Here is a 26,872-nt window from a genome sequence, read left to right on the forward strand (position 1 = left end):
CGTTATGCCGTGAAAGAATGTTCATGTCCTATGACAGTCAATGTGAGATTTGACTCTGTGCAAACAGAACTTCTCTAACCCTTTCACATAAACTGTCATTTAGTTTCCTCTAATCGCTTGAATGATGATCTGGGCAGCATATTGACCTATCAGATCAATGACGTTTTTAATTCCTCATTGTTTTGCTAAAGGAATATTTGATCATTGTCTTGTTTGCCAAGGAAACACAATCGCAGTGTCTGGCTGACAGTTTCAAGAGGCCTTCAAGTCTTCAGGTGAACATTCTATTTAATGAACGTTATTTGTTAGTTTGCTCTGAAAGAAAGTATATTTATTGAACATAAGGCATGAAGCCAGAAGAGTGTTTTTCCATCACAGGTCAGTATCATGAAGGACTCTCATCCACCCGTCAGGCTGACGTCACTCATCAGTAACACTATGAGGTGTTGTTTTGGCCAACGTCCACTTTTTCCAAAACGCTTGGCGGATATAAAAGAATCCAGGCAGGTGTAGGTAGGGGGACACGCTTCATACAACATGGCCCATTTTATCTCAGATTGAGACACACGTCTATATAAAGGGCTGAAGTAACTGCAGAGGTTAGTTGTTCATTCAGTAGTAGCTGCAGAGGTGTGTTTGCACATTCACAAGGATATTGTGGCCAGAGGAATGGGAATAAAGATGCTTTTGCTGTTCTGTGTATTGGCATTCACTGGTCAAGGGCAAGGTAAAGTATTGAACATTCTGTTTGATTTACTGTTGAATGTACTTGGATTTATAATGTACAGTGAGTTATAGCAGGTTACATTTATTACAGCTGCTACTGATGTGCATCATGTGAGGTGTCTGTTAAAGAACTACATTTAGCTCTTTATATATATTTTATTTATTTATTTTACTTTTATTTTACTAGGCAAGTCAGTTAAGAACAAATTCTTATTTTCAATGACGGCCTAGGAACAGTGGGTTAACTGCCTGTTCAGGGGCAGAACGACAGATTTGTACCTTGTCAGCTCGGGGGTTTGAACTTGCAACCTTCCGGTTACCAGTCCAACGTTCTAACCACTAACCACATGTTTTGAGCGTTTCATGAAGCGTTGCAGACAGAGATGGCCATCTCATAGTAGTTGCATACAGACACATCCATCATACAGACACATCCATCATACAGACACATCCATCATACAGACACATCCATCATACAGACACATCCATCATACAGACACATCCATCATACAGACACATCCATCATACAGAAATGTGCTTGTAGCTTCCGAGAATAATTTTGACGAATACACAGAGACGGTGCCTGAGTTTATCAGGAAGTGTATAGGAGATGTTGTACCCACTGTGACTATTAAAACCTACCCTAACCAGAAACCGTAGATAGATGGCAGCATTCGAGGAAAACTGGCTAGGTGACTGGGAACATGGCAGAAAACAAGCAGAGTAGTCATTTCCTCCACAAGGCAATCAAACAGGCAACACATCAGTATAGAGACAAAGTGGAGTCGCAATTCAACGGCTCAGACACGAAAAGTATGTGGCAGGGTCTACAGACAATCACAGATTACAAAAGGAAAACCATCCATGTCGTGGACGCTGACATTTTGCTTCCAGACAAGCAATGCACCTTCTTTGTCCACTTTTAAGGATAACACAGTGCCCGCTAACAAGGACTGTGGGCTCTCCTTCTCTGTGGCCGAGGTGAATAAGACATTTAAACGTTTTAACCCTCACAAGGCTGCCGGCTCAGACGGAATCCCTAGCCGCATCCTCAGAGCCTGCCCAGACCAGCTGGCTGGTGTGTTTATGGACATATTCCAGTCTGCTGTCCCCACATTCTTCAAGATGGCCACCATTGTTCCTGTGCCCAAGAATGCAAAGGTAACTGAACAAAATGACGATCCCCCGTAGCACTCACTTCTATCATCATGAAGTGCTTTGAGAGACTTGTCAAGAATCTTATCACATCTACCGCCCCAATAGGTCTACAGATGATGCAATCACCATCACACTGCACATTGCCCTGTCCCATCTGGACAAGAGGAATGTCTATATAAGAATGCTGTTCATTGACTACAGCTCAGTACCCTCCAAGCTCATCATTAAGCTCGAGGCCCTGGGTCTGAACCTCGCCCTGTGCAAATGGGCCCTGGATTTCCTGACGGGCAGCCCCCAAGTGGTGAAGGTAGGAAACAACACCTCCACTTTGCTGATCCTCAACACTGGGGCCCTATAATGATGCGTGCTTAGCCCCCTCCTGTAGTCCCTATGTCACCCATGACTGCGTGGCCAATCACGCCTCCAACTCAATCATCAAGTTTGCAGACATCACAACAGTTGTAGGCTTGATTACCAACAACGATGAGACAGCCTAGAGGGAGGATTTGAGGCCAGGAAAATAACCTCCCACTCAACATCAACACAACAAAGGAGATGATGGTGGACTTCAGGAAACAGCGGAGGGAGCACTCTCCTATCCACATCGACAGGACCACAGTGGAGAAGGTGGAGAGTTTCAAGTTCCTCGGCGTACACAGCGCTGGCAAACTGAAATGGTCCACCCACACAGACAGCGTGGTTCTGAAGAAGGCGCAATAGCGCCTGAAGAAATTTGGATTGTCACCTAAAACCCTCACAAACTTTTACAGATGCACAATTGAGAGCATCCTGTCAGACTGTATCACTCCCTGGTACGGCAACTGCACCACCCACAACCGCAGGGCTCTCCAGAGGGTGGTGCGGTCTGCACAACGCATCACTAGGGGCAAACTACCTGCCCTCCAGGACACCTACAGTACCTGTCAGGAAGGCCAAAAAGATCATCAAGGACAACAACCACCCGAGCCATTGCCTGCTCACCCCGCTATCATCCAGAAGGTAAGGTCAGTACAGCTGCAGCTTAGCTGGTGACTGAGAGACTGAAAAACAGCTTCTATCTCAAGGCCATCAGACTATTAAATAGCATATCACTACCACAGAGGGGCTGCTGCCTATATACACAGACTTGAAATCACTGGCCACTTTAATAAATGGAACACTAGTCACTTTAAAGATTTACATATCTTGCATTACTCATCTTCTATGTATGTACTGTATTCTATACTTTTCTACTATAACTTTGTCTATGCTGCGCTGATGTTGGTCATCCATATATTTATATATTCTTAATTCCCTTTACTTAGATTTGTGTGTATTGGGTATATGTTGTGAAATCGTTAGATATTACTTGTTAGATATTACTGCGCTGTCGGAGCTAGAAGCACAAGCATTTCGCAAAACCTGCAATAATATCTGCTAAACACGTGTATGTGACCCAATTCCATTTGATTTGATTAGATATACATCCATCATACAGATTCATCAATCATTTAAAAAATATCCATCATACTTACTGTACATATGGCATATATTAGGATCAGCCTCTCTCATCCTCTCTACCAAGGGATTTCTGAACAACGTTCAGGTGTCAGTGAAGCTACAGTGGAGGACCCGGGGAGAGTTGGAGACCAGATCAACCCCCCCAGACACCATGACAGACTGTGTGACTGTAAGGGTGAGTGATTCCGAAGTCATTGCTATTTGTCCAGTATGTATATTTTAAGGGTATACAGTAGTTTGTGATTTTCTTTTTACAATTGTAGCCTGCTTGTCAGTCTGTTTCTGACAGCCCATGATAGTAATATTTTGGGATGTCAATTAGTTGGCAGAAACTGAATGGCACTCAGACTAATACATTAGTTTACTTTGTGTCACTCAGGGAGGAGGAGAGAAGGTTTGAGTGGAGGCTGCCTCTGCCAGGAGTCTGCCAAATCCTACCGCAAGCACAGGAAGGCCTGTAAGTAGTCCTGTGTTTCTGTAACACTAACAGCAGTACATTGAAGAGTTTCTACAATGCCTGTTACAGTGGAATCTCTCAAAGTCACCAATCTGTGTATCTCTCTCCCATCCCATTCTCTCCGACCTATACACAATCCAGTTGTGGAAATGTGCCTAAGGAAAGGATTCCAGAATCAGTGGAAATGCCAGAAGAGAATGGAAAGAGTAGAGAGGTCAAAGGGTAACCTAGGCAAAAACTTCATGAGTATTCCAATTTAAAGAGTTGATCTTTAATAACTTCTGTATTAACCTTGTAACCATGTTTTGTAATCTCATGTTGCTCGCTCAAGAACCATGACTGTTTTTGTTTATAAAAAAATATGATATAATTATACTCCTTTGAAATACACATTTTAAAAACAAGTTTCACTATGTGTGTGGATTAGTTTCCAATGTATTATTTTAGCATTTTAGCATTAGATTTCCTATTCCCTTTTGCGTGTATTGTGCCACTCTAAATCCCTCTGTTACTGCTTCATTAAATCCACATTTCTTCACAGTGATTTTCCAGATAAAGAAATCAACCAAGATTGCACCATTCAGTAGGACATGGGTGAAAAGACTAAGATGAATTTAAGACAATAATTAATGAAGAGGAAATATGAACATAAGACAACCCATGTTTTACATAAACACCAGTTTAATGTATTATCGTTTTGAAACATTTTACCTTTAAGGTATTTATAAGGTAATTAAACCTGAATTTGTACTTGAACTACAGAGTTTACAAACATGATCAAACGCAGAACACAGAAAGGCACTCAGTGAATGGACTTCAGGGCAATAGTCACAGTCATAAGGGCAGTGAATATCTAAGAACATTGAATTCAAAACAGAATTGGCAACGCAGCTGAGCAGTGGATGTTTGCCCCTTCAATTACCATGTTGAAGACCAGTTTTCAAGATTTTTGTTTTTAAAAAGAATATCAGTTTATAGAGATGATTGACATAAAAACACACTGTAGAGGTGGGTTCTATTCTAAGGGGATAGATCCCTCCCATCTGACCTCTTGTGGACACTCTCTTCACAATCTAAAATCATTGGAAAGGTGCTGAGCATACTAAATCCAGCCCTATGGTGACAAGATGGGGCAATTACAGTATTGACAATACCACGTATTCCTATCCAGTCCTTTTTCAGATCTGCGAGGGGAGTCAGTGAGGGTAGAGGGAAGGGAGTGATTGGCTGCCAACCAACAGACGTGCAGTGTGCAAACTGTGGTTGTCTCAGTGGTTGATCAGAGGCAGAGAGAGAGAGCTACAAGGCCCATCAACATCAGACCACCTCTGGACTGGAATGGGGGGACAGGTGAATGGCCTGAGAGAGGGGAAACAAAGAGGTCGGGAGAGGAGGGGGACAAAGAGAATGGGAGAGGAGGAGGACAAAGAGAATGGGAGAGGAGGGGGACAAAGAGAATGGGAGAGGAGGGGGACAAAGAGAATGTGAGAGGAGGGGTACAAAGAATGGGAGAAGAGGAGGACAAAGATAAATGGGAGAGGAGGGGGACAAAGAATGGGATAAGAGGAGGACAAAGATAATGGGAGAGGAGGGGGACAAAGAATGGAATGGAGAGAGAATGGAGAGGAGGGGAAGCAGGGAAGGAAAATGAGTGAGTGAGGATGTTAAAATAAATATACAGTGTATACATCTTCTTGATTCCTGTCTGTACCCCCCAGTTCAGAAAATGTCTGTATTGCATTTTCCGGATGCATGAAAATTATCCTTGCACAAACACGTACGCAAACTAGAACCAAATTCTACATAATACAAACAATATTGTGAAATGTATTACTCATTATATACCACCTAGGTCTTACTATAACAACCTACCCACTTACCAGTAACATCCAGACTAATGGTCTTGGACATTGAGATGTTAGTTAGACGGTTCTTGGCCTACAGCCATCAAAGAACCAGTCGCCGGCAATGATTGGTTGATGAATTTCCACCAGTACTCACTGGTCGGCCGGGAGTCGGCTGAGCACTTCAGATTGGCAGTAATTACTGAGCCAATCACCACTAATCCTGGGCCAGAGATGTTCACACTCAGAGGGCCATCTACAGAGAGAGGTTCAGGGAAGTGGGGTCATAATCCTAGGGACATCCAACTCTGACATCACCCCATTGAAGTTGAAATATAAAATGATTCAGGTAAGGGTTAAGGTTTGGGTTAGGTAAGTGTTATGGTTAAGGTTAAGATTTAGGGTAGGGATGTCCCAAAGAACCCAGATAGCACTAACTGTCATAATAGTGGTGGGTTTCTGACTTTCTACATAATATAACATCAAATGCTTATCTTTTAAAATATTTTACCAACAGATTCCAACACCAGTACTTACAGTTCACCAGTAGCTGGTATTTAGGGCTGGTGTTTGGACCAAAGAGGTTGGTGGCGACGCACTGATAGTTTCCATCGTTAGACACCTTGACTGGACTGAAGTGCAGAGAGTTGTTAGAGATGGTTGTGTCAGAGTTCAAGGTGTTGTTCAGGACCAGAGACAGGTTGTCCTTCATCCGGTAGATGGTGTCATAGTGCCCGGTGACGTCACAGGTCAGGGTTAGGTTGTCAGATGCTATTGGTAATTTGTTTCGTTTCACCATCACTGATTTTATAGCCTCTATGAGGAGAGGAAGTGTATTGCTTTATGTACAGTATCAAGATTTGTCATTTGATAAAATGGTTAGTTCCAGCAATGCAATAGTTGGATATATAAAAAAATGGTTGTACGATCTGATGGATTGTAAATTACTGTTTTATATTGCTGTTTTATATATTTCCTGTTTTATATCATGATATCCTCTTAGTATGAATAGAAATCAGTCAATTGAAATACATTAATTTGGCCCTAATCTATGGATTTCACATGACTGGCCAGGGGTGCAGCCATGGGTGGGCCTTGGAGGGCATAGGCCCACACACTGGGAAGCCAGGCTCAGCCAATCAGAATGAGTTTTCACCCACAAAAGGGCTTTATTGCAGACAGAACTACTCCTCAGTTTCAACATCTTTCCAGGTGGCTGGGTGGCTGGTCTCAGACGATCCTGCAGGTGAAGAAGCTGGATGTGACGTCCTGGGCTGGCATGGTTACACGTGTTCTGAGGTTGAGAGGCCAGTTGGACGTATTGACAAATTCTCTAAAACGAGGTTGGAGGCAGCTTATGGTAGAGAAATTAACATTAAATTCTCTGGCAACAGCTCTGGTCCTGCAGTCAGCATGCCAATTGCACCCTCCCTCAAAAAATGTGACATCTGTGGCATTGTGTTGTGTGACAAAACTGCACATTTTAGTGGCCTTTTATTGTCCCCAGCACAAGGTGCTCCTGTGCAATGATCATTCTGTTTAATCAGCTTCTTGACTTGCCACACCTGTCAGGTGGATGGATTATATTGGCAAAGAAGAACTGCTCACTAACAGGGATGTGAACAAATTTGAGCACAACATTTCAGAGAAATAAGCTTTTTGTGCATAAGGACAATTTGAGATCTTTTATTTCAGCTGATGAAACATGGAACCAACACCTTACAAGTTGTTTTATATTTTTTTCAGTGTATGTATAAAGCTGTAGTTTTGGTTATTTTGTATGATAAATATGTTTATTGTAACTGAGTGTACAAAACATTAAAAACACATGCTATTTCCATGACATAACTGATCAGGTGAATCCAGGTGAAAGCTATGATCCCTTATTGATGTCAGTTGTTAAATCCACTTCAGTGTAAATGAAGGGGTGGAGACAGATTACAGAAGGATTTTTAAGACTTGAGACATGGATTATGAATGTGTGCCATTTAGAGGGTGAATAGGAAAGACAAACGATTTAAGTGCCTTGAACGGGGTATGGTATTAGTTGCCAGGCACACTGGCTTGTGTCATGAACTGCAATGCTGCTGGGTTTTTCATGCTGAAAAAAGAGAGTCACACACTCTATATATATAAAACTCACATTTCAGCATCACTGTGCCTCGTGAAGAAAGCGCAGTTTTTATTGAAAGTTTATATAGAGAGTACAGTACCTTGCGAAAGTATTCGGCCCCCTTGAACTTTGCGACCTTTTGCCACATTTCAGGCTTCAAACATAAAGATATAAAACTTTTTTTTGAAGAATCAACAACAAGTGGGACAAATCATGAAGTGGAACGACATTTATTGGATATTTCAAACTTTAACAAATCAAAAACTGAAAAATTGGGCGTGCAAAATTATTCAGCCCCTTTACTCTCAGTGCAGCAAACTCTCTCCAGAAGTTCAGTGTGCAACGACGTTTGTCTGTTGTAAGAAGAGAGTCAGACTGAAATGCAGCGTGTAGGTTACTCATGACTTTAACCTCTTAAGCCTAGCCCTGTTTACTGCCCCTTCTGGAGGAATTGGGTACCCATATAAAACAGAATAAATTTGTCAAAAGTTGCTAATATATCCATATAAAAAATATTATCGAATAGAAAACTCTAAAGCTTCTAAAACCGTTTAAATTTTGTCTCTATGTAAAGCAGAAGTCTCAGGGCATGCATTCTCCCAAAATCTCTCGTCATGGAAAAAGTTGGCCCAACTTTGACGTCATCTTAAACGTCTTCCCAAACAACTACCGCTCTGGGAACAGTTCCTACGTGTTCAGCGCGAAGCCTGCTTTCAATGGGGCTTCTCATTGTGACAATCGCGCTCTCACGAGACTTTGAGCGTGCCGAAAGGTCTCGGTCACGCGAAAAAAAAAGTGTACGTTTATGCGCGCTCTGCTCCCGCTCTCTTTTCTTCAGGATCAATTAAAAGACGTGTGTGTTTCGCTTCGTCCTCACAATTGCTGTACACCTTTATAACATGTTAAAGCTTAATTATGAACATAGTTTGACAAGTTTACTCGACATATAATATATAATTGCGACGTTTTGGTGCGCATCCACTTGAATTTTGCCTACATTTCGACCGAAAAGTGGCTATTTTGAGAACCGAAAGACGCAGACTTGAAAACTAAATGCTGTTTTGGTAAGTATAATCCCTTCCAGGTCTTTTGATGGAAGAACAGCAAAGGTAAGGGAATATTTGTGTGTTAATTTTGGGTTTCTGTCGACTCCAAGATAGAGGAGGCATAATGATACATTTGGAGCGCCGACTCCTAGTATAGCCTAGTAAACGCAAACTGTAACGTTAAAAATAAATGTAACACAGCGATTGCATTTAGAAGAAGTGTATCTTCCTTTACATATGTAAAACATGCATATTTAGTCAAAGTTTATGATGTGTATTCCTTGTTAGCTGACGTTATCTGCCGGAGCTATTTAATTTCTCCTGACATTTTAGTAGCATTTTTTGAATGATGCGTCATTGTAAACAGAGATTTATGGATATATATTGCAGATTATTGAAAAAAAATGAATGTACTGTGTAACATGTTATATTACTGTCATCTGATGAAGATTTCAAAAGGTTAGTGAAATGATTTTTTTTTTTTATCCTGCGTTTGTTGATTGCATATTTTTTCCTACTTGGCTATGCTAATGAGCTATGTCTGCGGTGGTGGTTTGACATAAATATGTGCTATGTTTTCGCCGTAAAACATTTTAGAAATCTGACTTGTTGCCTGGATTCACAACGAGTGTAGCTTTAATTCAATACCCTGCATGTGTATTTTAATGAACGTTTGAGTTAACTAATACTATTAGCATTTAGCGTAGTGCATTTGCATTTCCAGAGCTCTAGATGGGACGCCTGCGTGCCAGGTAGTACCAAGAGGTTAATGAAAGAACACGGTACATGAAATAACTGAAATAAGAAAACAACAAACGAAACGTGAAACTAATTACAGCCCATCTGGTGACTACAACACAGAGACAGGAACAAACACCCACAAAATACAACGCGAACTCAGGCTACCTAAATACGTTTCCCAATCCGAGACAACGAGAATCACCTGACTCCAATTGAGAATCGCCTCAGGAAGCCAAGCCTAACTAGACACACCCCTAATCATACAATCCCAATTAATACAAACCCCAATACGAATACAACATATAAACCCATGTCACACCCTGGCCTACCCAAACATATACCAAAAACACAAAATACAATGACCAAGGCGTGACAGAACCGCCCCCCCTAAGGTGCGGACTCCCGGACGCACCTCAAGAGCATAGGGAGGGTCCGGGTGGGTGTCTGTCCATGGTGGCGGTTCTGGCTCGGGACGTGGACCCCACTCCATTAATGTCCTAGTTCCTCCCCTTCGCGTCCTGGGATCATCCACATTCTCCGCCGACCATGGCCTAATAGTCCTCACCCAGATCCCCACATAACTGAGGAGCATCTCGGGACAGAGGGGCAGCCCGGGACAGAGGGGCAGCCCGGGACAGAGGGGCAGCCCAATACTGAGATGAAGCCCGGGACAGGTAGGGGCAGCCTGGCTGGCTGGCAGATCTAGAAGAGACTGGTGTCGGGCAGCGCTGGGCTGACTGGTTGTCGGCAGCGTGGGCAGACCGGAGCGCTGGCCGGCGCTGGGCAGACCGGGAGCGCTGGCCGCGCTGGGCAGACTGGCTGCGCTGGGCAGACCGGAGCGCTGGCCGCGCTGGGCAGACTGGCCGCGGGCTGGGCAGACTGGGCTGAGACCGGAGCGCTGGCCGCGCTGGGCAGACCGGAGCGCTGGCCGCGCTGGGCAGACTGGCGCTGGCCGCGCTGGGCAGACCGGGAGCGCTGGCCGCGCTGGGCAGACTGGGCAGACCGGCCGCGCTGGGCAGACCGCGCTGGCCGCGCTGGGCAGACCGGGAGCGCTGGCCGCGCTGGGCAGACCGGGAGCGCTGGCCGCGCTGGGCAGACCGGGAGCGCTGGCCGCGCTGGGCAGACCGGGAGCGCTGGCCGCGCTGGGCAGACCGCGCTGGGCAGACCGGAGACTGGCCGCGCTGGGCAGACCGGAGCGCTGGCCGCGCTGGGCAGACAGGCTGGCCGCGCTGGGCAGACCGGGGAGACCGGGAGCGCTCTGGCAGACCGGGAGCTGGCCGCGCTGGGCAGACCGGGAGCACTGGCCGCGCTGGGCAGACCGGGAGCACTGGCCGCGCTGGGCAGACCGGGAGCACTGGCCGCGCTGGGCAGACCGGGAGCACTGGCCGCGCTGGGCAGACCGGGAGCACTGGCCGCGCTGGGCAGACCGGAGACTCTGGCAGCGCAGGAAAGGAGAAAGGCTCTGGCTGTGCTAAACAGGCGGGAGACTCCAACAACGCAGGAGAGGAGAAAAGCGCTGACTGCGCTGAACAGGCGAGGCGCACTGGAGGCCTGGTGCGTGGTGCTGGAACTGGTGGCACTGGCTCTAGGACACGCACAGGAAGCCTGGTGCGGGGAGCTGCTATCGGAGGACTGGTGTGTAGAGGTGGCTCTGGATAGACCGGACCGTGCAGGCGCACTGGAGCTCTTGAGCACCGAGCCTGCCCAAGCTTACCTGGCTCGATGCCCACTCTAGCCCGGCCAATAGGAAGGGCTGGTATGTGCCGCAGCTGGCTCTGCACCCGCACTGGAAACACTGTGCGCTCCATAGCATAACACGGTGCCTGCCCGGTCTCTCTAGCCCAACGGTGAGCACAGGGAGTATGCGCAGGTCTCCTACCTGGCATAACTATTCTCCCTTCTAGCCCCCCCCAATAATTTTTTGGGGCTGTTTTTCCGGCTTCCAACCGCGTCGCCGTGCTGCCTCCTCATACCTGCGCCTCTCCGCTTTAGTTGCTTCTATTTCCTCCTTGGGACGGCGATATTCTCCCGGCTGCGCCCAGGGTCCTTTTCCGTCTAATTCCTACTCCCATGTCCAAATCTCCAAGTGGTGCAGCCTCTCCCACTGCAACTGCTCTTCACGATTAACAGGGAGAGTAGGCTCAGGTCTGACTCCTGACTCAGCCACTCTCTCTCTGTGCTCTCCCCCGTTACTTTCGGTTTTCGCTCTGCGTCGGCGTGTTCTCCTTTTTGACTCCATTAGCCTGTAGCCCTCTTCGCACTGCTGAAGCGAATCCCAGGCGGGCTCCTGCACTCGCTCTGGGTCGGCCGCCCACCTGTTGATTTCTTCCCACGTCATATAATCCATGCCTCTACTGTACATAACGTCCTCCTTTAGCTCCTGCCAGTTTACACACTGCTCGGTCTGTGAGTGGTGGGTGTTTCTGTAACGACATTCGTCTGTTGTAAGAAGAGTCAGACCGAAATGCAGCGTGTAGGTTACTCATGACTTTAATGAATGAAAAGGTACATGAAATAACTGAATTACGAAAACAAAAACGGAACGTGAAACTTATTACAGCCTATCTGGGACTACAACACAGAGACAGGAACAAACACCCACAAAATACAACGCAAACTCAGGCTACCTAAATACGGTTCCCAATCCGAGACAACGAGAATCACCTGACTCCAATTGAGAATCGCCTCAGGCAGCCAAGCCTAACTAGACACACCCGTAATCATACACAATCCCAATTAATACAAACCCCAATACGAATACAACATATAAACCCATGTCACACCCTGGCCTACCCAAACATATACCAAAAACACAAAATACAATGACCAAGGCGTGACACAGTGAGGATCTCTGAATGATCCAATGTTGACCTAAATGACTAATGATGATAAATGCAATCCACCTGTGTGTAATCACGTCTCCGTATAAATGCACCTGCACTGTGATAGTCTCAGAGGTCCGTTAAAAGCACAGAGAGCATCATGAAGAACAAGGAACACACCAGGCAGGTCCGAGATACTGTTCTGAAGAAGTTTAAAGACGGATTTGGATACAAACAGATTTCCCAAGCTTTAAACATCCCAAGGAGCACTGTGCAAGCGATAATTTTGAAATGGTAGGAGTATCAGACCACTGCAAATCTACCAAGACCTGGCCGTCCCTCTAAACTTTCAGCTCATACAAGGAGAAGACTGATCAGAGATGCAGCCAAGAGGCCCATGATCACTCTGGATGAACTGCAGAGATCTACAGCTGAGGTGGGAGACTCTGTCCATAGGACAACAATCAGTCGTATATTGCACAAATCTGGCCTTTATGGAAGAGTGGCAAGAAGAAAGCCATTTCTTAAAGATATCCATAAAAAGTGTCGTTTAAAGTTTGCCACAAGCCACCTGGGAGACACACCAAACATGTGGAAGAAGGTGCTCTGGTCAGATGAAACCAAAATTGAACTTTTTGGCAACAATGCAAAACGTTATGTTTGGCGTAAAAGCAACACAGCTCATCACCCTGAACACACCATCCCCACTGTCAAACATGGTGGTGGCAGCATCATGGTTTGGGCCTGCTTTTCTTCAACAGGGACCGGGAAGATGGTTAAAATTGATGGGAAGATGGATGGAGCCAAATACAGGACCATTCTGGAAGAAAACCTAATGGAGTCTGCAAAAGACCTGAGACTGGGACGGAGATTTGTCTTCCAACAAGACAATGATCCAAAACATAAAGGCAAATCTACAATGGAATGGTTCAAAAATAAACATATCCAGGTGTTAGAATGGCCAAGTCAAAGTCCAGACCTGAATCCAATCGAGAATCTGTGGAAAGAACTGAAAACTGCTGTTCACAAATGCTCTCCATCCAACCTCACTGAGCTCGAGCTGTTTTGCAAGGAGGAATGGGAAAAAATTCAGTCTCTCGATGTGCAAAACTGATAGAGACATACCCCAAGCGACTTACAGCTATAATCGCAGCAAAAGGTTGCGCTACAAAGTATTAACTTAAGGGGGCTGAATAATTTTGCACGCCTAATTTTTCCGTTTTTGATTTGTTAAAAAAGTTTAATATCCAATAAATGTCCTTCCACTTCATGATTGTGTCCCACTTGTTGATTCTTCACAAAAAAATATAAAACTGTATCTTTATGTTTGAAGCCTGAAATGTGGCAAAAGGTCGCGAAGTTCAAGGGGGCCGAATACTTTCGCAAGGCACTGTATATAGACTGTGCGACTCTATAGCTTACAGTTTATTCGCAGTTAGTCAGTACCTCTACACATAATAATTCTCTCGGTGTACACCAGCTCATGCTTTTTATTGGAAGCATTGGAGTCAACATGGGCCGGCATTCCTGTGGAATGCTTTCGACATCTTGTAGACTCCAAGCCCCAACGAATTGAAGCTTTTCTGAGGGAAAGTCAGTATTAGGAAGGTGTTCCTAATATTTGCTATACTCTGTGTATTTTACGATATTTGTCCTCTTATCAGATTGTAAATTAACACAACAAAGCAAACAATCTGTAGTCTGATTCACCAATGATGGTGAGCATCTTGGAGACAGTGCTGTTTCTGCCAGTGATGTTGTTGAAGGCCACACAGGTGTAATCCCCATGACTGGCTAAGGTCAGTGGGCCAGTCTCATACACTGAGCCAGTCACCACCTGGGAGCCATTGAAGAACCAGCTGAACTGGCTGGGAGGCTGAGAGGAGGCAGAGCAGTTGAATGTCACGATGTGTCCTGTCATTGCTATATCTGGACTAGTTACATCAGGTCTCTCTGGTCCAACTGTTAAATACAAGACAGTATGGTTTAGTCTTATGGTTTGATTATTTTGACAAAGATTAGTAAGTAAGTAGCCTTCCTGAAGCCTTGGCTTGTGCAAGTTGGAACAGCTCATAGGAGCAGGATCCCATCTCCTGTTTCTGTAGCGTGTTACAGCTTGATGTATTAGTACAGTAACCGAAAGGTTGCTGGGTCGAATCCCCGAGCTGACATGTTAAAAAATCTGTCATACCACTGAGCAACACAGTTAAACCACTGTTCCTTGGGCCCCGAAGACGTGGATGTCGATTTAAGGCAGTCCCCCGCACTTCTCTGATTCAGAGGGGTTGGGTTAATTGCGGAAGACACATTTCAGTTGAGGGCATTCAGTTATACGACTGACTAGGTATCCTTTCCCTTCCCCTAGTCTATCACACAGGCCCTTACCCTAATCTATCTCATATCACAGGCCTTTACCCTGAATGATTTGGGAAGAAAATAGGTATATTACATCATGGCATAAAATGCTGGCTCTCAATGACAAGGTACAATCCATGTCTGTTGTGTATTGCATACTCTGATACTCACATCTAACATTGAGGCCAATGGGCTGGCTGGTGCCATTGCTGATTCCATTGATGACCTCACATCTGAACGGCCCTTCATCGTAACGTGTCACACTGACTATGGAGAGAGTGCTGTTCCCAACACCAAGCCGAACATGGTCACTGGCTGCAACCTCTGAGCTGCCATTCATCCAGCGGTAGGAGAGGGAGGTGCCAGAGGAGACGGAGCAGGTGAAAATGACTGTCGTTTAATTCCACTAGATCAGTGGCGTTGGCTCTTAGAGTCACGTTTGAAATGGGCTCTGTGGGTGAGAGAGTAGTTTATATTTGTTTCACACTAAAAATTGTTTTGGAAATCTAAATATGCTATTTTATTTACTTATTATAGAGACTAAGTTACAGGATTGAGGACTGTAAGAGCCCTTTGCACACACATAAAACATAGTGTAGGTCTTATCTGAAAATGTATACAAACCATTTGCTCATACTCTGACCTGTTCAGTTTCATTATTTTCAAAGGTATTATGAAGGTCAACTTCACTATAGGTTCAGAAAACATTGACACGTTTAAGTGTTAGCTTTCCATGTCAGGAATTATTATGACAGAGGTGAATCATTGATAGACAATGTACTTGCATCAGTGGAGGCTGCTGAATAATGGCTGGAATGGAATGGATTGAATGGTATTCATAAAAATGTGTTTTTCATATGTTTGATAGCATTCCATTCACTCAATTACACTCAATTCTAGCCATTATTATTAGCTGTCCTTCCCTCAGTAGCCTCCACTGATGTGCAAGCATGTTTGCATGTGAGAGAGTATACAGTAGACTGCACAGGTCAAAATGATTGATTGATGATCGTACGTCATGATGACGTGTACATGTCTGAATATGGGCCTCCGGCCCGTCCCCCCTGTTCATGTGTTCACGTGTTAGAGGGTGTGTGTCATTTTATATCTCTATGGAATGCTTTGAAGTAGTCCTGTTGCTTGGGGGGCTGGTTGAACTGGGGAGGGTGGGGGTTGAGTGTTTGAACTTTTGGGACCGTGTTTGTCCCCCCACCCCCAGTTTTATCTCCCTTATGGTTGTTATCTATGAAGCAGGAATGTCCAGGGTTATGTATCTGGGGCCTAGGCTTTATAAATGTCCAGAACAAGCCATTTAAGACCTGAATATTAAACATCTAAAATATGTCTACAAGGGGAATTCTCAGAGTGCTCTGTAGCTCATGTCATGAATCCAACGCCAAAAGCCTGGAGGATATTTTGCTTGAGGCTCCAGAATGTTTTAAAGTATTTTTGTGTACAAGCGAGGGACATATTTCGTACATATTCAACCCGGAGGAATCTAGTTAAGATATTCACAGACAGCGTGTCCCAACCCTTTTATCGTGCAGAACCCGAGCCTTTTTCTCCAGCGCTAAGGATGCGAGAATGGCTTAAAATAAGGCTAGCTTTGTGTCAAATGGTTACCACATTTTCCAAACCCTGATGAATAAGCTGGACAGTCTTTTCGAAAATCGTGAACAATTACGGCGATGGCCGAGGTTATCGTTGAGACATACCCCGGAACAACAAGGTCGGAGGCGGATCTTTCCCTGGATGGAAAGTGGACAGAGCTTCGACGGAGCGCGGAAAAGACATTGCGATGGGGAATTGGAAACTAATAATGTTCAGGGCTAACAGGACCCCTATATCTGGAAGAAATAGTAAAAAATGTTGAATTATAACATGTGTTAAAATGTAGGTGTTAATTTTGAAAATGTATAGCCCCCATTTAACTAAGGGGTAGCGCTCTTTTCTCTCACGCTAGGGTCAACTGTAAGATCTGAAAAAAACATGTATTATTTTATAGTCTATTCCTACATGGGTATGTTATGAACATTACGTTTTATTAAAGTTTGTAATAATGTACAAAGACCGGCCTCCAAGGTTTTTTTACATAAAACACGTGTGATGCATGTTTAAATATTATTCAAATGGTGTTACTTAATTCAAACATGTCTTAAAGGTTGTACTAAATATTTTGGAATTCAAGAAAAGGAATTTAAAAAATGGTATCTCACCCTTTAACTATGGGAAAAGCCTATTTAACAACGTCTTCCAGCTCTGTCGCGAAGTAAAATAGAATCAGGGGTGTGTGTGTGTGTGAGTGGTCTTGTGACGTAGCAACCGGCGTGTGTGTGTGTGTGTGGTTGTGTGTGTGTTACATAAATCCTAAGGTGGGGGGGTTCAACCCGGGGTCCCTTAGCTCTATCTGTAGAGAATTGTTTGAAACCAAGGTTTACATTATCCGTCATATGGCCTGTCAAGATATAGGCCTACAGCCCGGGTTAAACACTGATATCTAATCAGCACACAGGGATTCTAGCAAACCCAATGCAGACAGAACGGTACTTTGAATTCAAAGCCTTTTGGGGGGGCTCTAAAACAGACATACAGGGGTGGGGTGTAGCATACATCTCTCAAAAACTCATTCCGTACTTTTAGATAGTTAGGGACAGAACTATTTTTAACGCTGTTAGCATTGCTTTAGCCCAAACATAAAGGCCTGAATATTGAGCTGCACGGACAGATTAAAAATAATAATAATAATATTCTGAATAAGTGAATCTCGCATAATGGATATTTCTGGAGGTGAGTAAATGAAAAACATTAAGATTTGTTTGAATATTATTGGAATATTAACCCCTAGTTATTTGGGTATTTCAGGCCAAAAGGCCAATATAGGTAAAAAAAAAAAAAAAGTGTAGATATAGCGTATAACTGTTAATATTGTCTAATGGTGTCTAGGATCCCTGACATTTACGCAGCTTTTACGCGATTTACCGGATCTGGAACAACATGAGGGGGTTCACAGGAGCAGAAGTGAGGCAGGCAATCACCAACGGCCTTTTTTCGTTGTAAGTCCTTATAATTAAACACATACCCAAGAATATTTATATATAAAAAAGTAAAAAATAGGGTGTACTATTTTTAAAAAAACTATTTTATGTATTTACAGCCGACATACAGCCAGGAATGATAAAGGATGCGTTATGGACATCTGACACGCCGGACTTTGATGCAATTCTACCGTTCTGTACGAGCAATTTTTCAAACTCACCTCGAATCCAGGGAGCATCGACCCCCTCCCGAAATATTCCAGACCGCAACAGGAAAAGAGCAGCGGTGGCCCAAGTACATTGCTCTGAATCAAGCCCACCAGAAAACTACTGTTGGGCCGGGGACTTGCTGCTTCACGAGCCGACGCTCCAGGGACACGGTATGAGACCATTATAGAGTTTTGTTATTAGTTATACGCCTTTTTATTAGTTATAGATCTGTTGATAGCCCATGTTAAAACAAGGACAAAATGTTTTTGACTGCCCGGAGACAGGCCCAGCAGAATCTGGAACGCTAGAGGGGAAAAGTCACACACCCCAGGTTTCGGCCATTCGTCACAACAAGCGCCAAAAAAGCCGAGGTATTTTAACTATGTATTGTTAATATATATTATTATAACGGAAAGGTATTTGACATTTGTATGTAGCTAACATGTATTTTTTTATATTTAATAACGTCATTTTGTATGTATTATTTTCATTCAGACTCCGCCCCGGCGAAAAACGGCACATTCCCGATGAAACACCCGAGAGAACTGTTTTTAATGACATGTCAGATGTTGACGACCAGCTATTCTGTGATGCGGCCAACCTTATCGAACCAGTCAATTCTACGGCCTCAATACCTGCAGCCGAACAAGAAAGGTTTCCAGGGCTTTGAAATCGAGGAATGTTTTGCTATACAAACGACTGGGTGATTTAATTGAGAGACAGTACAGAGACGATATGTTATTCTGGCATACAACAATTCCACGCATGTTAAACAGCAACCCCATTAAAAAACGCAAATACAGACACTAAAATCATACATGTAACACCAACCATTACAGAAAGACCCAAAAAACGAACACCCTTAATTATCCAAAAATGGCAGAACTACCGCAACAAGGGGAGACAGTTGAAAGCCTCTTATCCCAGATTCCAGCCAAGCTCCTAGAAGTTATTAAAACGTATGAACGAGTCAGGAACATTAGATGAAAGCATATTAACAGATTCCAGCCGAACTCTTAGAAATGATTAATCGTATGAACGAGTGAGGGGTGCCTGAGGAAAACATGTTATCCCAGATTCCCGAAGCCCTCATAACCTTAATCAGATGAACGAGAGTCAGACAATTTCGGCCCCGACCACCCCAACAGCGATAGAACAACCAGTAACGCCCAGGTCCGTAAAGTCTGAAACGCCACAAGATGTTTTGGGGGAATTGGACAATTGTCTAATAAATCTGGAGGCAGATGTTCATGATAGACGTGGCAGGGTTGTGTACAGGAATAAATTCAACAATACAGAGATTCAACAGTTTCTCAATTTCCTATGGGTGAATCAGAATCTTGACTATGCTGTATTTTACATGATGATAATGGACACTCTAAATGATCTGTTAGAGACGGCAAGAGATTATGGCGAACCTCGTGATGTCTTACAATTGGAAATGTGTGGAGATATACTGTGTTATGCAGGCTCTCTTATTTTACCCAATGGCGAAGCAGATCTTGAACAATTTACCGCGCCGGTAGAACACCTTGTTCAGTCAAATTTAGCCATCATAGCCCATCGGACCCTCGAGCTTGTAGTGCAAATAATACGTCAACCGCAGGGGGGTGGTGGGCAGAGAAGGAAGCTTGATAGTCTAATGCAGTCAGAAATCATCAGCAATAAAAGGGCCTACCTCATAAACGTTCACAATCCCGATAATAAGCTGTTTTGCAATAGGCCTAGCGCATTTACTTAACCCCGGATGTACTGATCTGACGGCATATCAAAAGGCTAGAGAGCTCCAAACGGCGGTGGGTCTCGGGATACAGGAAGGGGTGGCATTCTCAGACATTGTCAAATTTGAAAACTTTCTGAATATCAAGATTGTGGTTTTGTACCACAGTAGAGCTAATGCAGCTCTCTTGAAGTTCCAAAACACCCCAACCGCACCCTCAGATTCTGTACGTATGTGCAAAACGAACATTAATACGCCGTTACCAACATCACGGCATTCATAGGCGCACCCTATGTGTCCATCCTGCCATACCGGCTACACCCGAAAGGGGGGGCACTTGTGCCGTTATAACTGTTCAGTATGTCAGGATGCAGAGTGCCCTATGCAAACCCTAAACTTGACACCATGTGAGGATTGCCATCGCACATGTCGTTCGACCTACTGTTACGATAAACACAAAATTGAAACATGGCACCCTAAGGCCTGTAAATCTGTAAGCATTTGTGCAATTAACAAGAAATGCCCAAAATGTCATTGCAATTACAGCCTTAAAATAGATAGCCCTAAACCACATGTTTGTGGAATCATACATTGTCCAATCTGTAAAGGGCCTCTGAAAAGCATGCTGAAGTGGTTCAAGAAGTGCCACATGAGTGTTATATTCAGCCCTTGGCTGAAGATGAACATTCAGAGAAATATGTGTTCTATGATTGAGACAAATCAGCAATCGGGGATCATTTGCCTATTTTTGTATCTACCATGACATTCAAGGGGGAAAAGTGGTCTGCAGAAGGATCCAATTGTGCACTACTCTTTCTAAAACATTTTAGAAAACCACAGTACCGAAACTTTACGTTTATAGCGCACAATGCTAGAGCCTACGACTCTTACCTTCTGAACCCCTTGATACAGCAAGGCGTGGCCCCCAGTGTCATAGCTCAAGGTAGTAAAATCTTGTGTTTTGTAGATCCAGCCTTCAACCAGAGATAAACAATGTAAGCTTCTTACCCATGAGATTGGCTCAAATACCAGAGGCCTTGGGTTTTGAAAACTCTGTGAAAGGCTGGTTCCCCCACTTCACATCTGAGGAGAATCTACATTATATCGGATCATATCCCAGCCCAGAAATGTACGGGTGTGATCAAATGTCTCCCAAAGAGCGTGAGAGATTCATGACGTGGTATGAGACAGTAAGACATGGAGCCTTTGATTTCCATAAAGAGATGGAATCATACTGTGACAATGATGTCGTTATACTTTGTGAAGGATGACTTAGATTCAGAGGTAATCAAAGATGCAGGCATTGACCCCTGGAGTTGTACAACTATTGCATCAGCATGCATGAAAAAATACCGTACACACTATCTGCCTACAGCCTCTATAGCTATCCCCTCGCCTGACAACTACCGACGCCAATATGGCCTAGGATAAAGACATTTTTATTCAACATGCTTTGAATCGAGGGGAGAAGGCATTTGGCTCTTACCATGTAGATGGCTACACCCAGATTGACGGGGTTGAGACTGTGTATGAGTACAACGGTTGTTTCTTCCATGGTTGCAAATCTTGCTTTGTGCCCCAGAACATGTGTGTCCTAACCCAAAAGACTTTTGGGGAAATGTACCAAGAGTTTCAAGACAAAGTTGATTCTTTACAGGCTACTTACGGTCTAAAAGTGATTGTTTTGTGGGAGCACGAATGGACAGCCCTCAAAAAGTCTGATCCTCATGTTCAAGCATTCCTTTCCAGCTTTGACACCCCAGAACCTCTGGAGCCAAGACAGGCCTTGTATGGCGGCCGTACCAATGCTTTGACATTGAGATATGTAGCGCAACCCGACGAGACAATAGGTTGTGTTGATTTTACATCCCTTTATCCGCATGTAATGAGTTCCTCATGCTATCCTATAGGTCATCCTGAAATTATTCATTGTGATTTTGACTTACCTCAAAACTATTTTGGTCCGACCACAGCAACAATCTACCCTCCAAGGGGTTTGTTTATACCTGTGTTGCCTTACAGGGGCCCTCAAGGAAAACTTTTCTTTCCCCTTTGTCGCACCTGCAGTGAAAACATACAACAAACCCCATGTGATCACACTGATCAAGAAAGAGCACTGACAGGTGTATGGTTCACAGCTGAATTCTAAGGCTTTAGAGATGGGGTATCGTGTGGCCAAAATCTCTGAAGTATGGAACTTTTCAAAGAAATCAGACACTTTTTAAAGAGTACATCAAGACCTTTTTGAGATGTAAGCAAATGGCTTCAGGCTATCCTGCATCGGTCACAGATCAAGAGTGTAAAGACAGGTACATTCAAGACTATCATGACAGAGAAGGCATCCTTCTTGACCCTGACAGAATAGAGGTCAACAAAACCAAATGAAATGTGTCAAAATTGTACTTAAATTTGCTTTGGGGCAAATTAGCGCAGAGGTGTAATATGCTAACAACGTCGATTATTAAAGACCCTGAAGAATTTTTGGAATTCGTTTTTTCGGACCAATACGAAATTTCACATTTTTCATTCTTGAGTCAAGACATTGCCTTGGTGCAATGGCGACGTAACAAGTGGGTTCTACCCCCAGGTAATGTAAATGTGTTTCTTGCAGCATTTACCACGGCCTATGGTCGACTTGAACTGTACAAGCTCATGGAGCAGCTTCAGAGGCGGGTACTTTACCATGACACAGACTCTGGTCTATGTAAGCAAACCGGGGGATTGGAGCCCCCCACTCAGCAACTATCTGGGTGGCTTAACGAGCGAACTCGCAGAGGGTGACCATATCACAGAATGGTCATCCTGTGGGCCCAAAAGCTATGCTTTTAGAACGCTAAAGAATCACGTGGTATTGAAAGCCAAAGGAGTGACTCAAAACTATGAAAATGCCCAGCGTGTAAACTTGGAATCAATCACACGCTTGGTCGAGGGGTTCCTAAATGACAGGAATAGTGACTTGGAGATCAGTTTGAACGCCAATTACAAGGTTTTGTTCAAAAATCCTAGAGACAAACTACAAAGTAACACTCTAGCTCAGCAGATGTACCCGGGAAGGAAATCTTACTTTATGGAGAGCTACGAGGACACCACCCAAGCGCCATTTTCTTATTTAATCGTGGATTTAAATACTCCAGAACACCTGAGGCTACGAACCGTTCTGTTCCCGTGGGAGTGGCCTGCTGCGTACATTCCTAAAAAGAAGTAGCCACTATGTCTCTGCGTTTAAAAATAAACTTGCCCGTCTTGAGAAGCCTAGTTGGGGCTACATCTAATGAACGGAAGGCCATCTTGGGTCACTGTTCTTCAGATCTCATATTATCCCTATGTGAGATTGCTTTGAATCTTCTCAAAGGATGCATTCCACTCACCCTGACACAATCGAAAAAATTAGAGACAAAAGACCGCGATCAAGCTCTTTGCCAATAAAAGGGTCAGTCTTCAAAAGAAACGACAAAGCATACAACAGTCTGGCGGTTTTATTCTACCTTTACCAAGTATTGCCGTGCCCTTCATCACCAGCCTTATTGCAGCCCGACGTGATGGTTGAACACATAGGGTGATGGCCAATAAAATGTATCTGGTGCCACAACAAGAGTTGGATAGACTTAAAAAAAACACGTGCAGGGTCCCGAAAATAGACAAACAGCGGAAAATTATTTGGATACGGCCATGAAGGATATTTTGAATCAAAAAGGATTGAACCCCTATGATAAGGTCCAAAAATACACAAACCTCTTGCAAAGGTATTTGTCCTTGGTGAAACAAGGGGAGAGAGACAGGCCATTTAACTATTTCCCTACAGGACCCTTTAAAAGATGACGAGCCTCGCGAGAGCCACGCCCCTGTAATGCCTGTACCTGTGAGCTTACCGTCTGAAGTGCCTGTTGAAGATAAAGTTATGCATGACTTGTTAACCCATTTTCCGGCACGTAACAGGAAAAATGCTAGCTACATTATGAACAAGCTAAAAGACTCAAATGGGGCAGCTTCTTGGAACGACAAAGGAGAGTTTATCCTTCAGGGTGCTGTTGTCAAGGGTTCACATATACTTGACTTGCTTAAAAGTACCACATCTGCCCACAAGGTTGCTGATGACCAAAGACCTCCAGGGTGGCTTCAGTTTCTTAAGGCCCTGGCCATCCTCAACATACCCCTCTCGGGTGTACCCAACTATAAGATTCAGCAACAGATTCACTCTTTAAAACACAAACCTTCACCGAGATACAGCACCCCTAAAGATGCCCCAAAACCCTTGCATCCTTATGAAATGAATGACGATAACCCATTTACCCGCCTGAACGCCTCTGGACCTTTCCCTAATCCCAATCTCTCTTGGTGGTTAGCCTTTTGAATGACTTTTGAATGACTAAGATTAAATTCAATACATTTTATTTGAAAAAATAAGCAATTTAACATTTGTGGCATTCTTGAAACATTCGGCATGAGCATACGCCTTGATTACACATTCTTAAAGGATACACATTTGAACACTATTTTCTAACAAAACAAGCTACAACTTCATAATTACTTCTTAAATCATCCTTATAAATAGACATAACATCTTCAAAAGAAACTCCCGGGCTCTTTGGTATAGGTAGAATACACAGTGTTGACCGCATGTCGTTGAAAGGGTATCTTGCACCTGTTTGATGTTGTAGTATATATCTTTGAGCAGTTTTTGGTCAGAAATTCTTTAATAGATTTGGGGAAATGTGAAAAACCGGGGGGAAAGCCATAGGAATCAAAAAAAGTTGAGATTTTTCTTCCTCCCTCTTCTAATGTCACAGCTAGGCAATGTTCACCCGGCATGTTTTTAGGATGGGTATTGACAATAAACATTGCAGGCCGCACCTTCCATTTCTCCATAGGTAATTCATCACAAGCCAACACTCCGCAAAATTGTTTTCCAATCAGTCGGCTCATGAGCCCTTCCAACTCTTGGGTATTCATGTCTTTGCTCAACGATCCTTAATAATAATCTACTAAAACCTGTCTTCGGCTATTCACCTCCAAGATTGAATCAGAGCAGGCATAAACAATCATGCTAACGGTACAGGCTAAAGGTGTACGGAAACGCATTTCCAGCCTGAGGTTACCTTGGGACACCACAAAGATTTCCTGAGGTGTCATCAGGGGATAAATTGAAAGCATACATTGTGTAACCCTCTGCAAAATCATTTCTGTTAATAGGTAAAGATAGATCTTTTAGATGCCTCCCGGTAGCCAGGAATAGATTGTATAAAATTCTCGCACAGATATGTTGTTATTAAATAGCGGTTGGAAAGCCTTAGCAGGGACCTGACGTCCGTCCTGACACAGAGCGACATACTCTGCATTGAAGTGTTGAAAATTAAATGGGTTTTTATTTAAGCTGCCCGTATTGGAGGCGTGATCAACCAAACCTATAACCACGTATCGCGGTAAAGGGCCTAGAAATAGGTTTTCTTGACTGCAGATTCTGCTGCCCACAGGTATGCTAAAGGTTTTCATGGTAATTCTTTGGAGAGGGTAAAGGGCATTTCCTTTCAGCAAAGCCTGTGAGTGACCCAGACGAACTGCCGGAGATACCGATACTTTTTAAATAAAAAGCGTGGCCCCCAACACTTTTAAGACAAAGTCCCCATCCGTTGCAGACATTAGGCAAAACTCATCCTTGGCCCTGGTTAATTTTAGTCTTAAATCAACCGCATTTAAGAGCTAACGTTCTTGAAAGAAAATGTCAGAGTGTATAGGGCCTAGTAGATGAAACTCTCGAGATTCTGCACAGTAGCGAGCCCGTGCGTCCAGGCCTTTATTTGCACCTGTGGATGGGTCTGTCGATTCCATAGAGCCTCCTGCAGTATCCTTGCTAAAAAGCCCTGCGCTGAATTGGGTCTTGAGTGTCTTCAGAGTAGTTGAGTAAGCATTCCATGATGGCACGGTAGGGGTACGTGGCACTGCTTTGAATTAGACGTTCCCCCAAAGTCAAATTCACTTGGGAGAAGATGGTGGCCACTGGGTAATTAATGAGACTCACTTTGGCATCATTTGCAATATCAGTACCATCTCTTTTGGTCACTTTTAGACGCAAATGCACCAAGGTGTTGTTGAGGTCCAGATAGTTGTCACCGTGGCCTGGTATGAAAAACTCTATGGGGCCGTTGTCTGTAATGGCAGAGAGTGGGGCTATCTCCACATAACTGGACCTCTCTACTGAATGTTGGGTTAAGGGGGCGGTGAAAAGATCGAGCTCTGTTTTTATAGCTTCAGAGGACATGCGATGTAAAAGAACCATGGTGCTTGTTCTTTTAGAAAATACTTCCGAGTATTCTTTTTACCGTTTTTGGTCCAGACCTCACTTTACCCAGTCTTTGACTAACTGAGTTTCTTTTAACCGTTAACCTCCGTTGTTTAGGCGCAAGCCTTCGCCTTATACCGGGAGGTCTCTTTTTCGGTCTTCGAGACAACATCAACCCCGAGCCTTCTTGACTCTCGACATCTGGTGACGCCCTTCTGGTTATCGCATTGGCGACAACCTCACTATATTTTTTGCTGCTGATTTTAAATGCGGTTTGGCTATGCTGAAGCCTCTCTTCATAAACGGTATAACCATCCTAAAGAGGTTACGAAATATACCTCCGATCCCCAAACCGTACATGGTGGGCGACCCATAATAGCCGGGTAACCCATTACCCACTTGATCTACATAGTATGTGACATACCGGTTAGGGTCGAGATGTCGGTGTTCCATCATTTTAATTTAGATGTATTATGTATATAAAATATAATACTAATGTTATATATGTAGAGAGGTTTTGGTGGGTCTAAAGTAGAGTTTTACAATCGTTTTACCATAAGTAAATTCAATGTTTTCGTTCTGATCAGTTTTCAGCTCAACAAGAATGTTTTCAATATATTTCTTGCTTACAGGTACGTAGTCACTGTCACCTACGACAAGCCACACTGTCGCCATCCTTTCAGTCTATATGAACCGTTCTCAGGAGTGGCACACAGCTGTCTCCGACCCTTTGATAGGATATGATGTCGGTATACACAAATATGTTGTAAAATCCTGCATGTATATCCGCGGGGAATGGGAATAATTCGTCTCACATACGTCCATTTATTGGGCCCCATCTCCAACATGTATGCTAAATTACCTCCGG

At 43.9% G+C, this 26,872-nt stretch overlaps 1 protein-coding gene and 1 long non-coding RNA gene across 10 annotated transcripts; one reads left to right on the top strand and one right to left on the bottom strand.

The window, feature by feature from the left end:
- Positions 1 to 4,516: 4,516 nt before the first annotated feature.
- Positions 4,517 to 19,998, bottom strand: LOC124005376 (carcinoembryonic antigen-related cell adhesion molecule 8-like). Of its 8 annotated transcripts, none has more exons than XR_006833607.1 (3): positions 14,934 to 15,064; positions 6,223 to 6,317; positions 4,517 to 5,941 (listed from the first exon to the last, which is right to left on the bottom strand). XR_006833607.1 is itself a non-coding variant. In XM_046314572.1 (3 exons), the coding sequence occupies exons 2-3, from the start codon at positions 6,482 to 6,484 to the stop codon at positions 5,760 to 5,762; spliced, it is 444 nt and encodes a 147-aa protein (XP_046170528.1). In that variant the 5' UTR covers positions 6,485 to 6,501; positions 14,934 to 15,004; the 3' UTR covers positions 4,517 to 5,759. The 8 variants fall into 8 exon arrangements, 6 of the variants coding, with proteins under 6 accessions (XP_046170528.1, XP_046170529.1, XP_046170525.1 ...); XM_046314572.1 differs by having other exon boundaries at positions 6,223 to 6,501; positions 14,934 to 15,004; XM_046314573.1 differs by lacking the exon at positions 14,934 to 15,064 and having other exon boundaries at positions 4,517 to 5,200; positions 5,722 to 5,941; positions 6,223 to 7,007.
- Positions 17,345 to 22,846, top strand: LOC124005377. 2 transcript variants are annotated; one of them, XR_006833609.1, is made up of 5 exons: positions 17,345 to 17,549; positions 17,706 to 17,815; positions 17,917 to 18,177; positions 18,292 to 18,378; positions 18,503 to 22,846. It is a non-coding gene; the product is annotated as an uncharacterized LOC124005377 (long non-coding RNA). The 2 variants fall into 2 exon arrangements; XR_006833608.1 differs by having other exon boundaries at positions 17,726 to 17,815.
- Positions 22,847 to 26,872: the final 4,026 nt, after the last annotated feature.

This window comes from Oncorhynchus gorbuscha, linkage group LG19, assembly GCF_021184085.1.
Source record: "Oncorhynchus gorbuscha isolate QuinsamMale2020 ecotype Even-year linkage group LG19, OgorEven_v1.0, whole genome shotgun sequence".
In the NCBI taxonomy this organism is placed as follows: domain Eukaryota; kingdom Metazoa; phylum Chordata; class Actinopteri; order Salmoniformes; family Salmonidae; genus Oncorhynchus; species Oncorhynchus gorbuscha.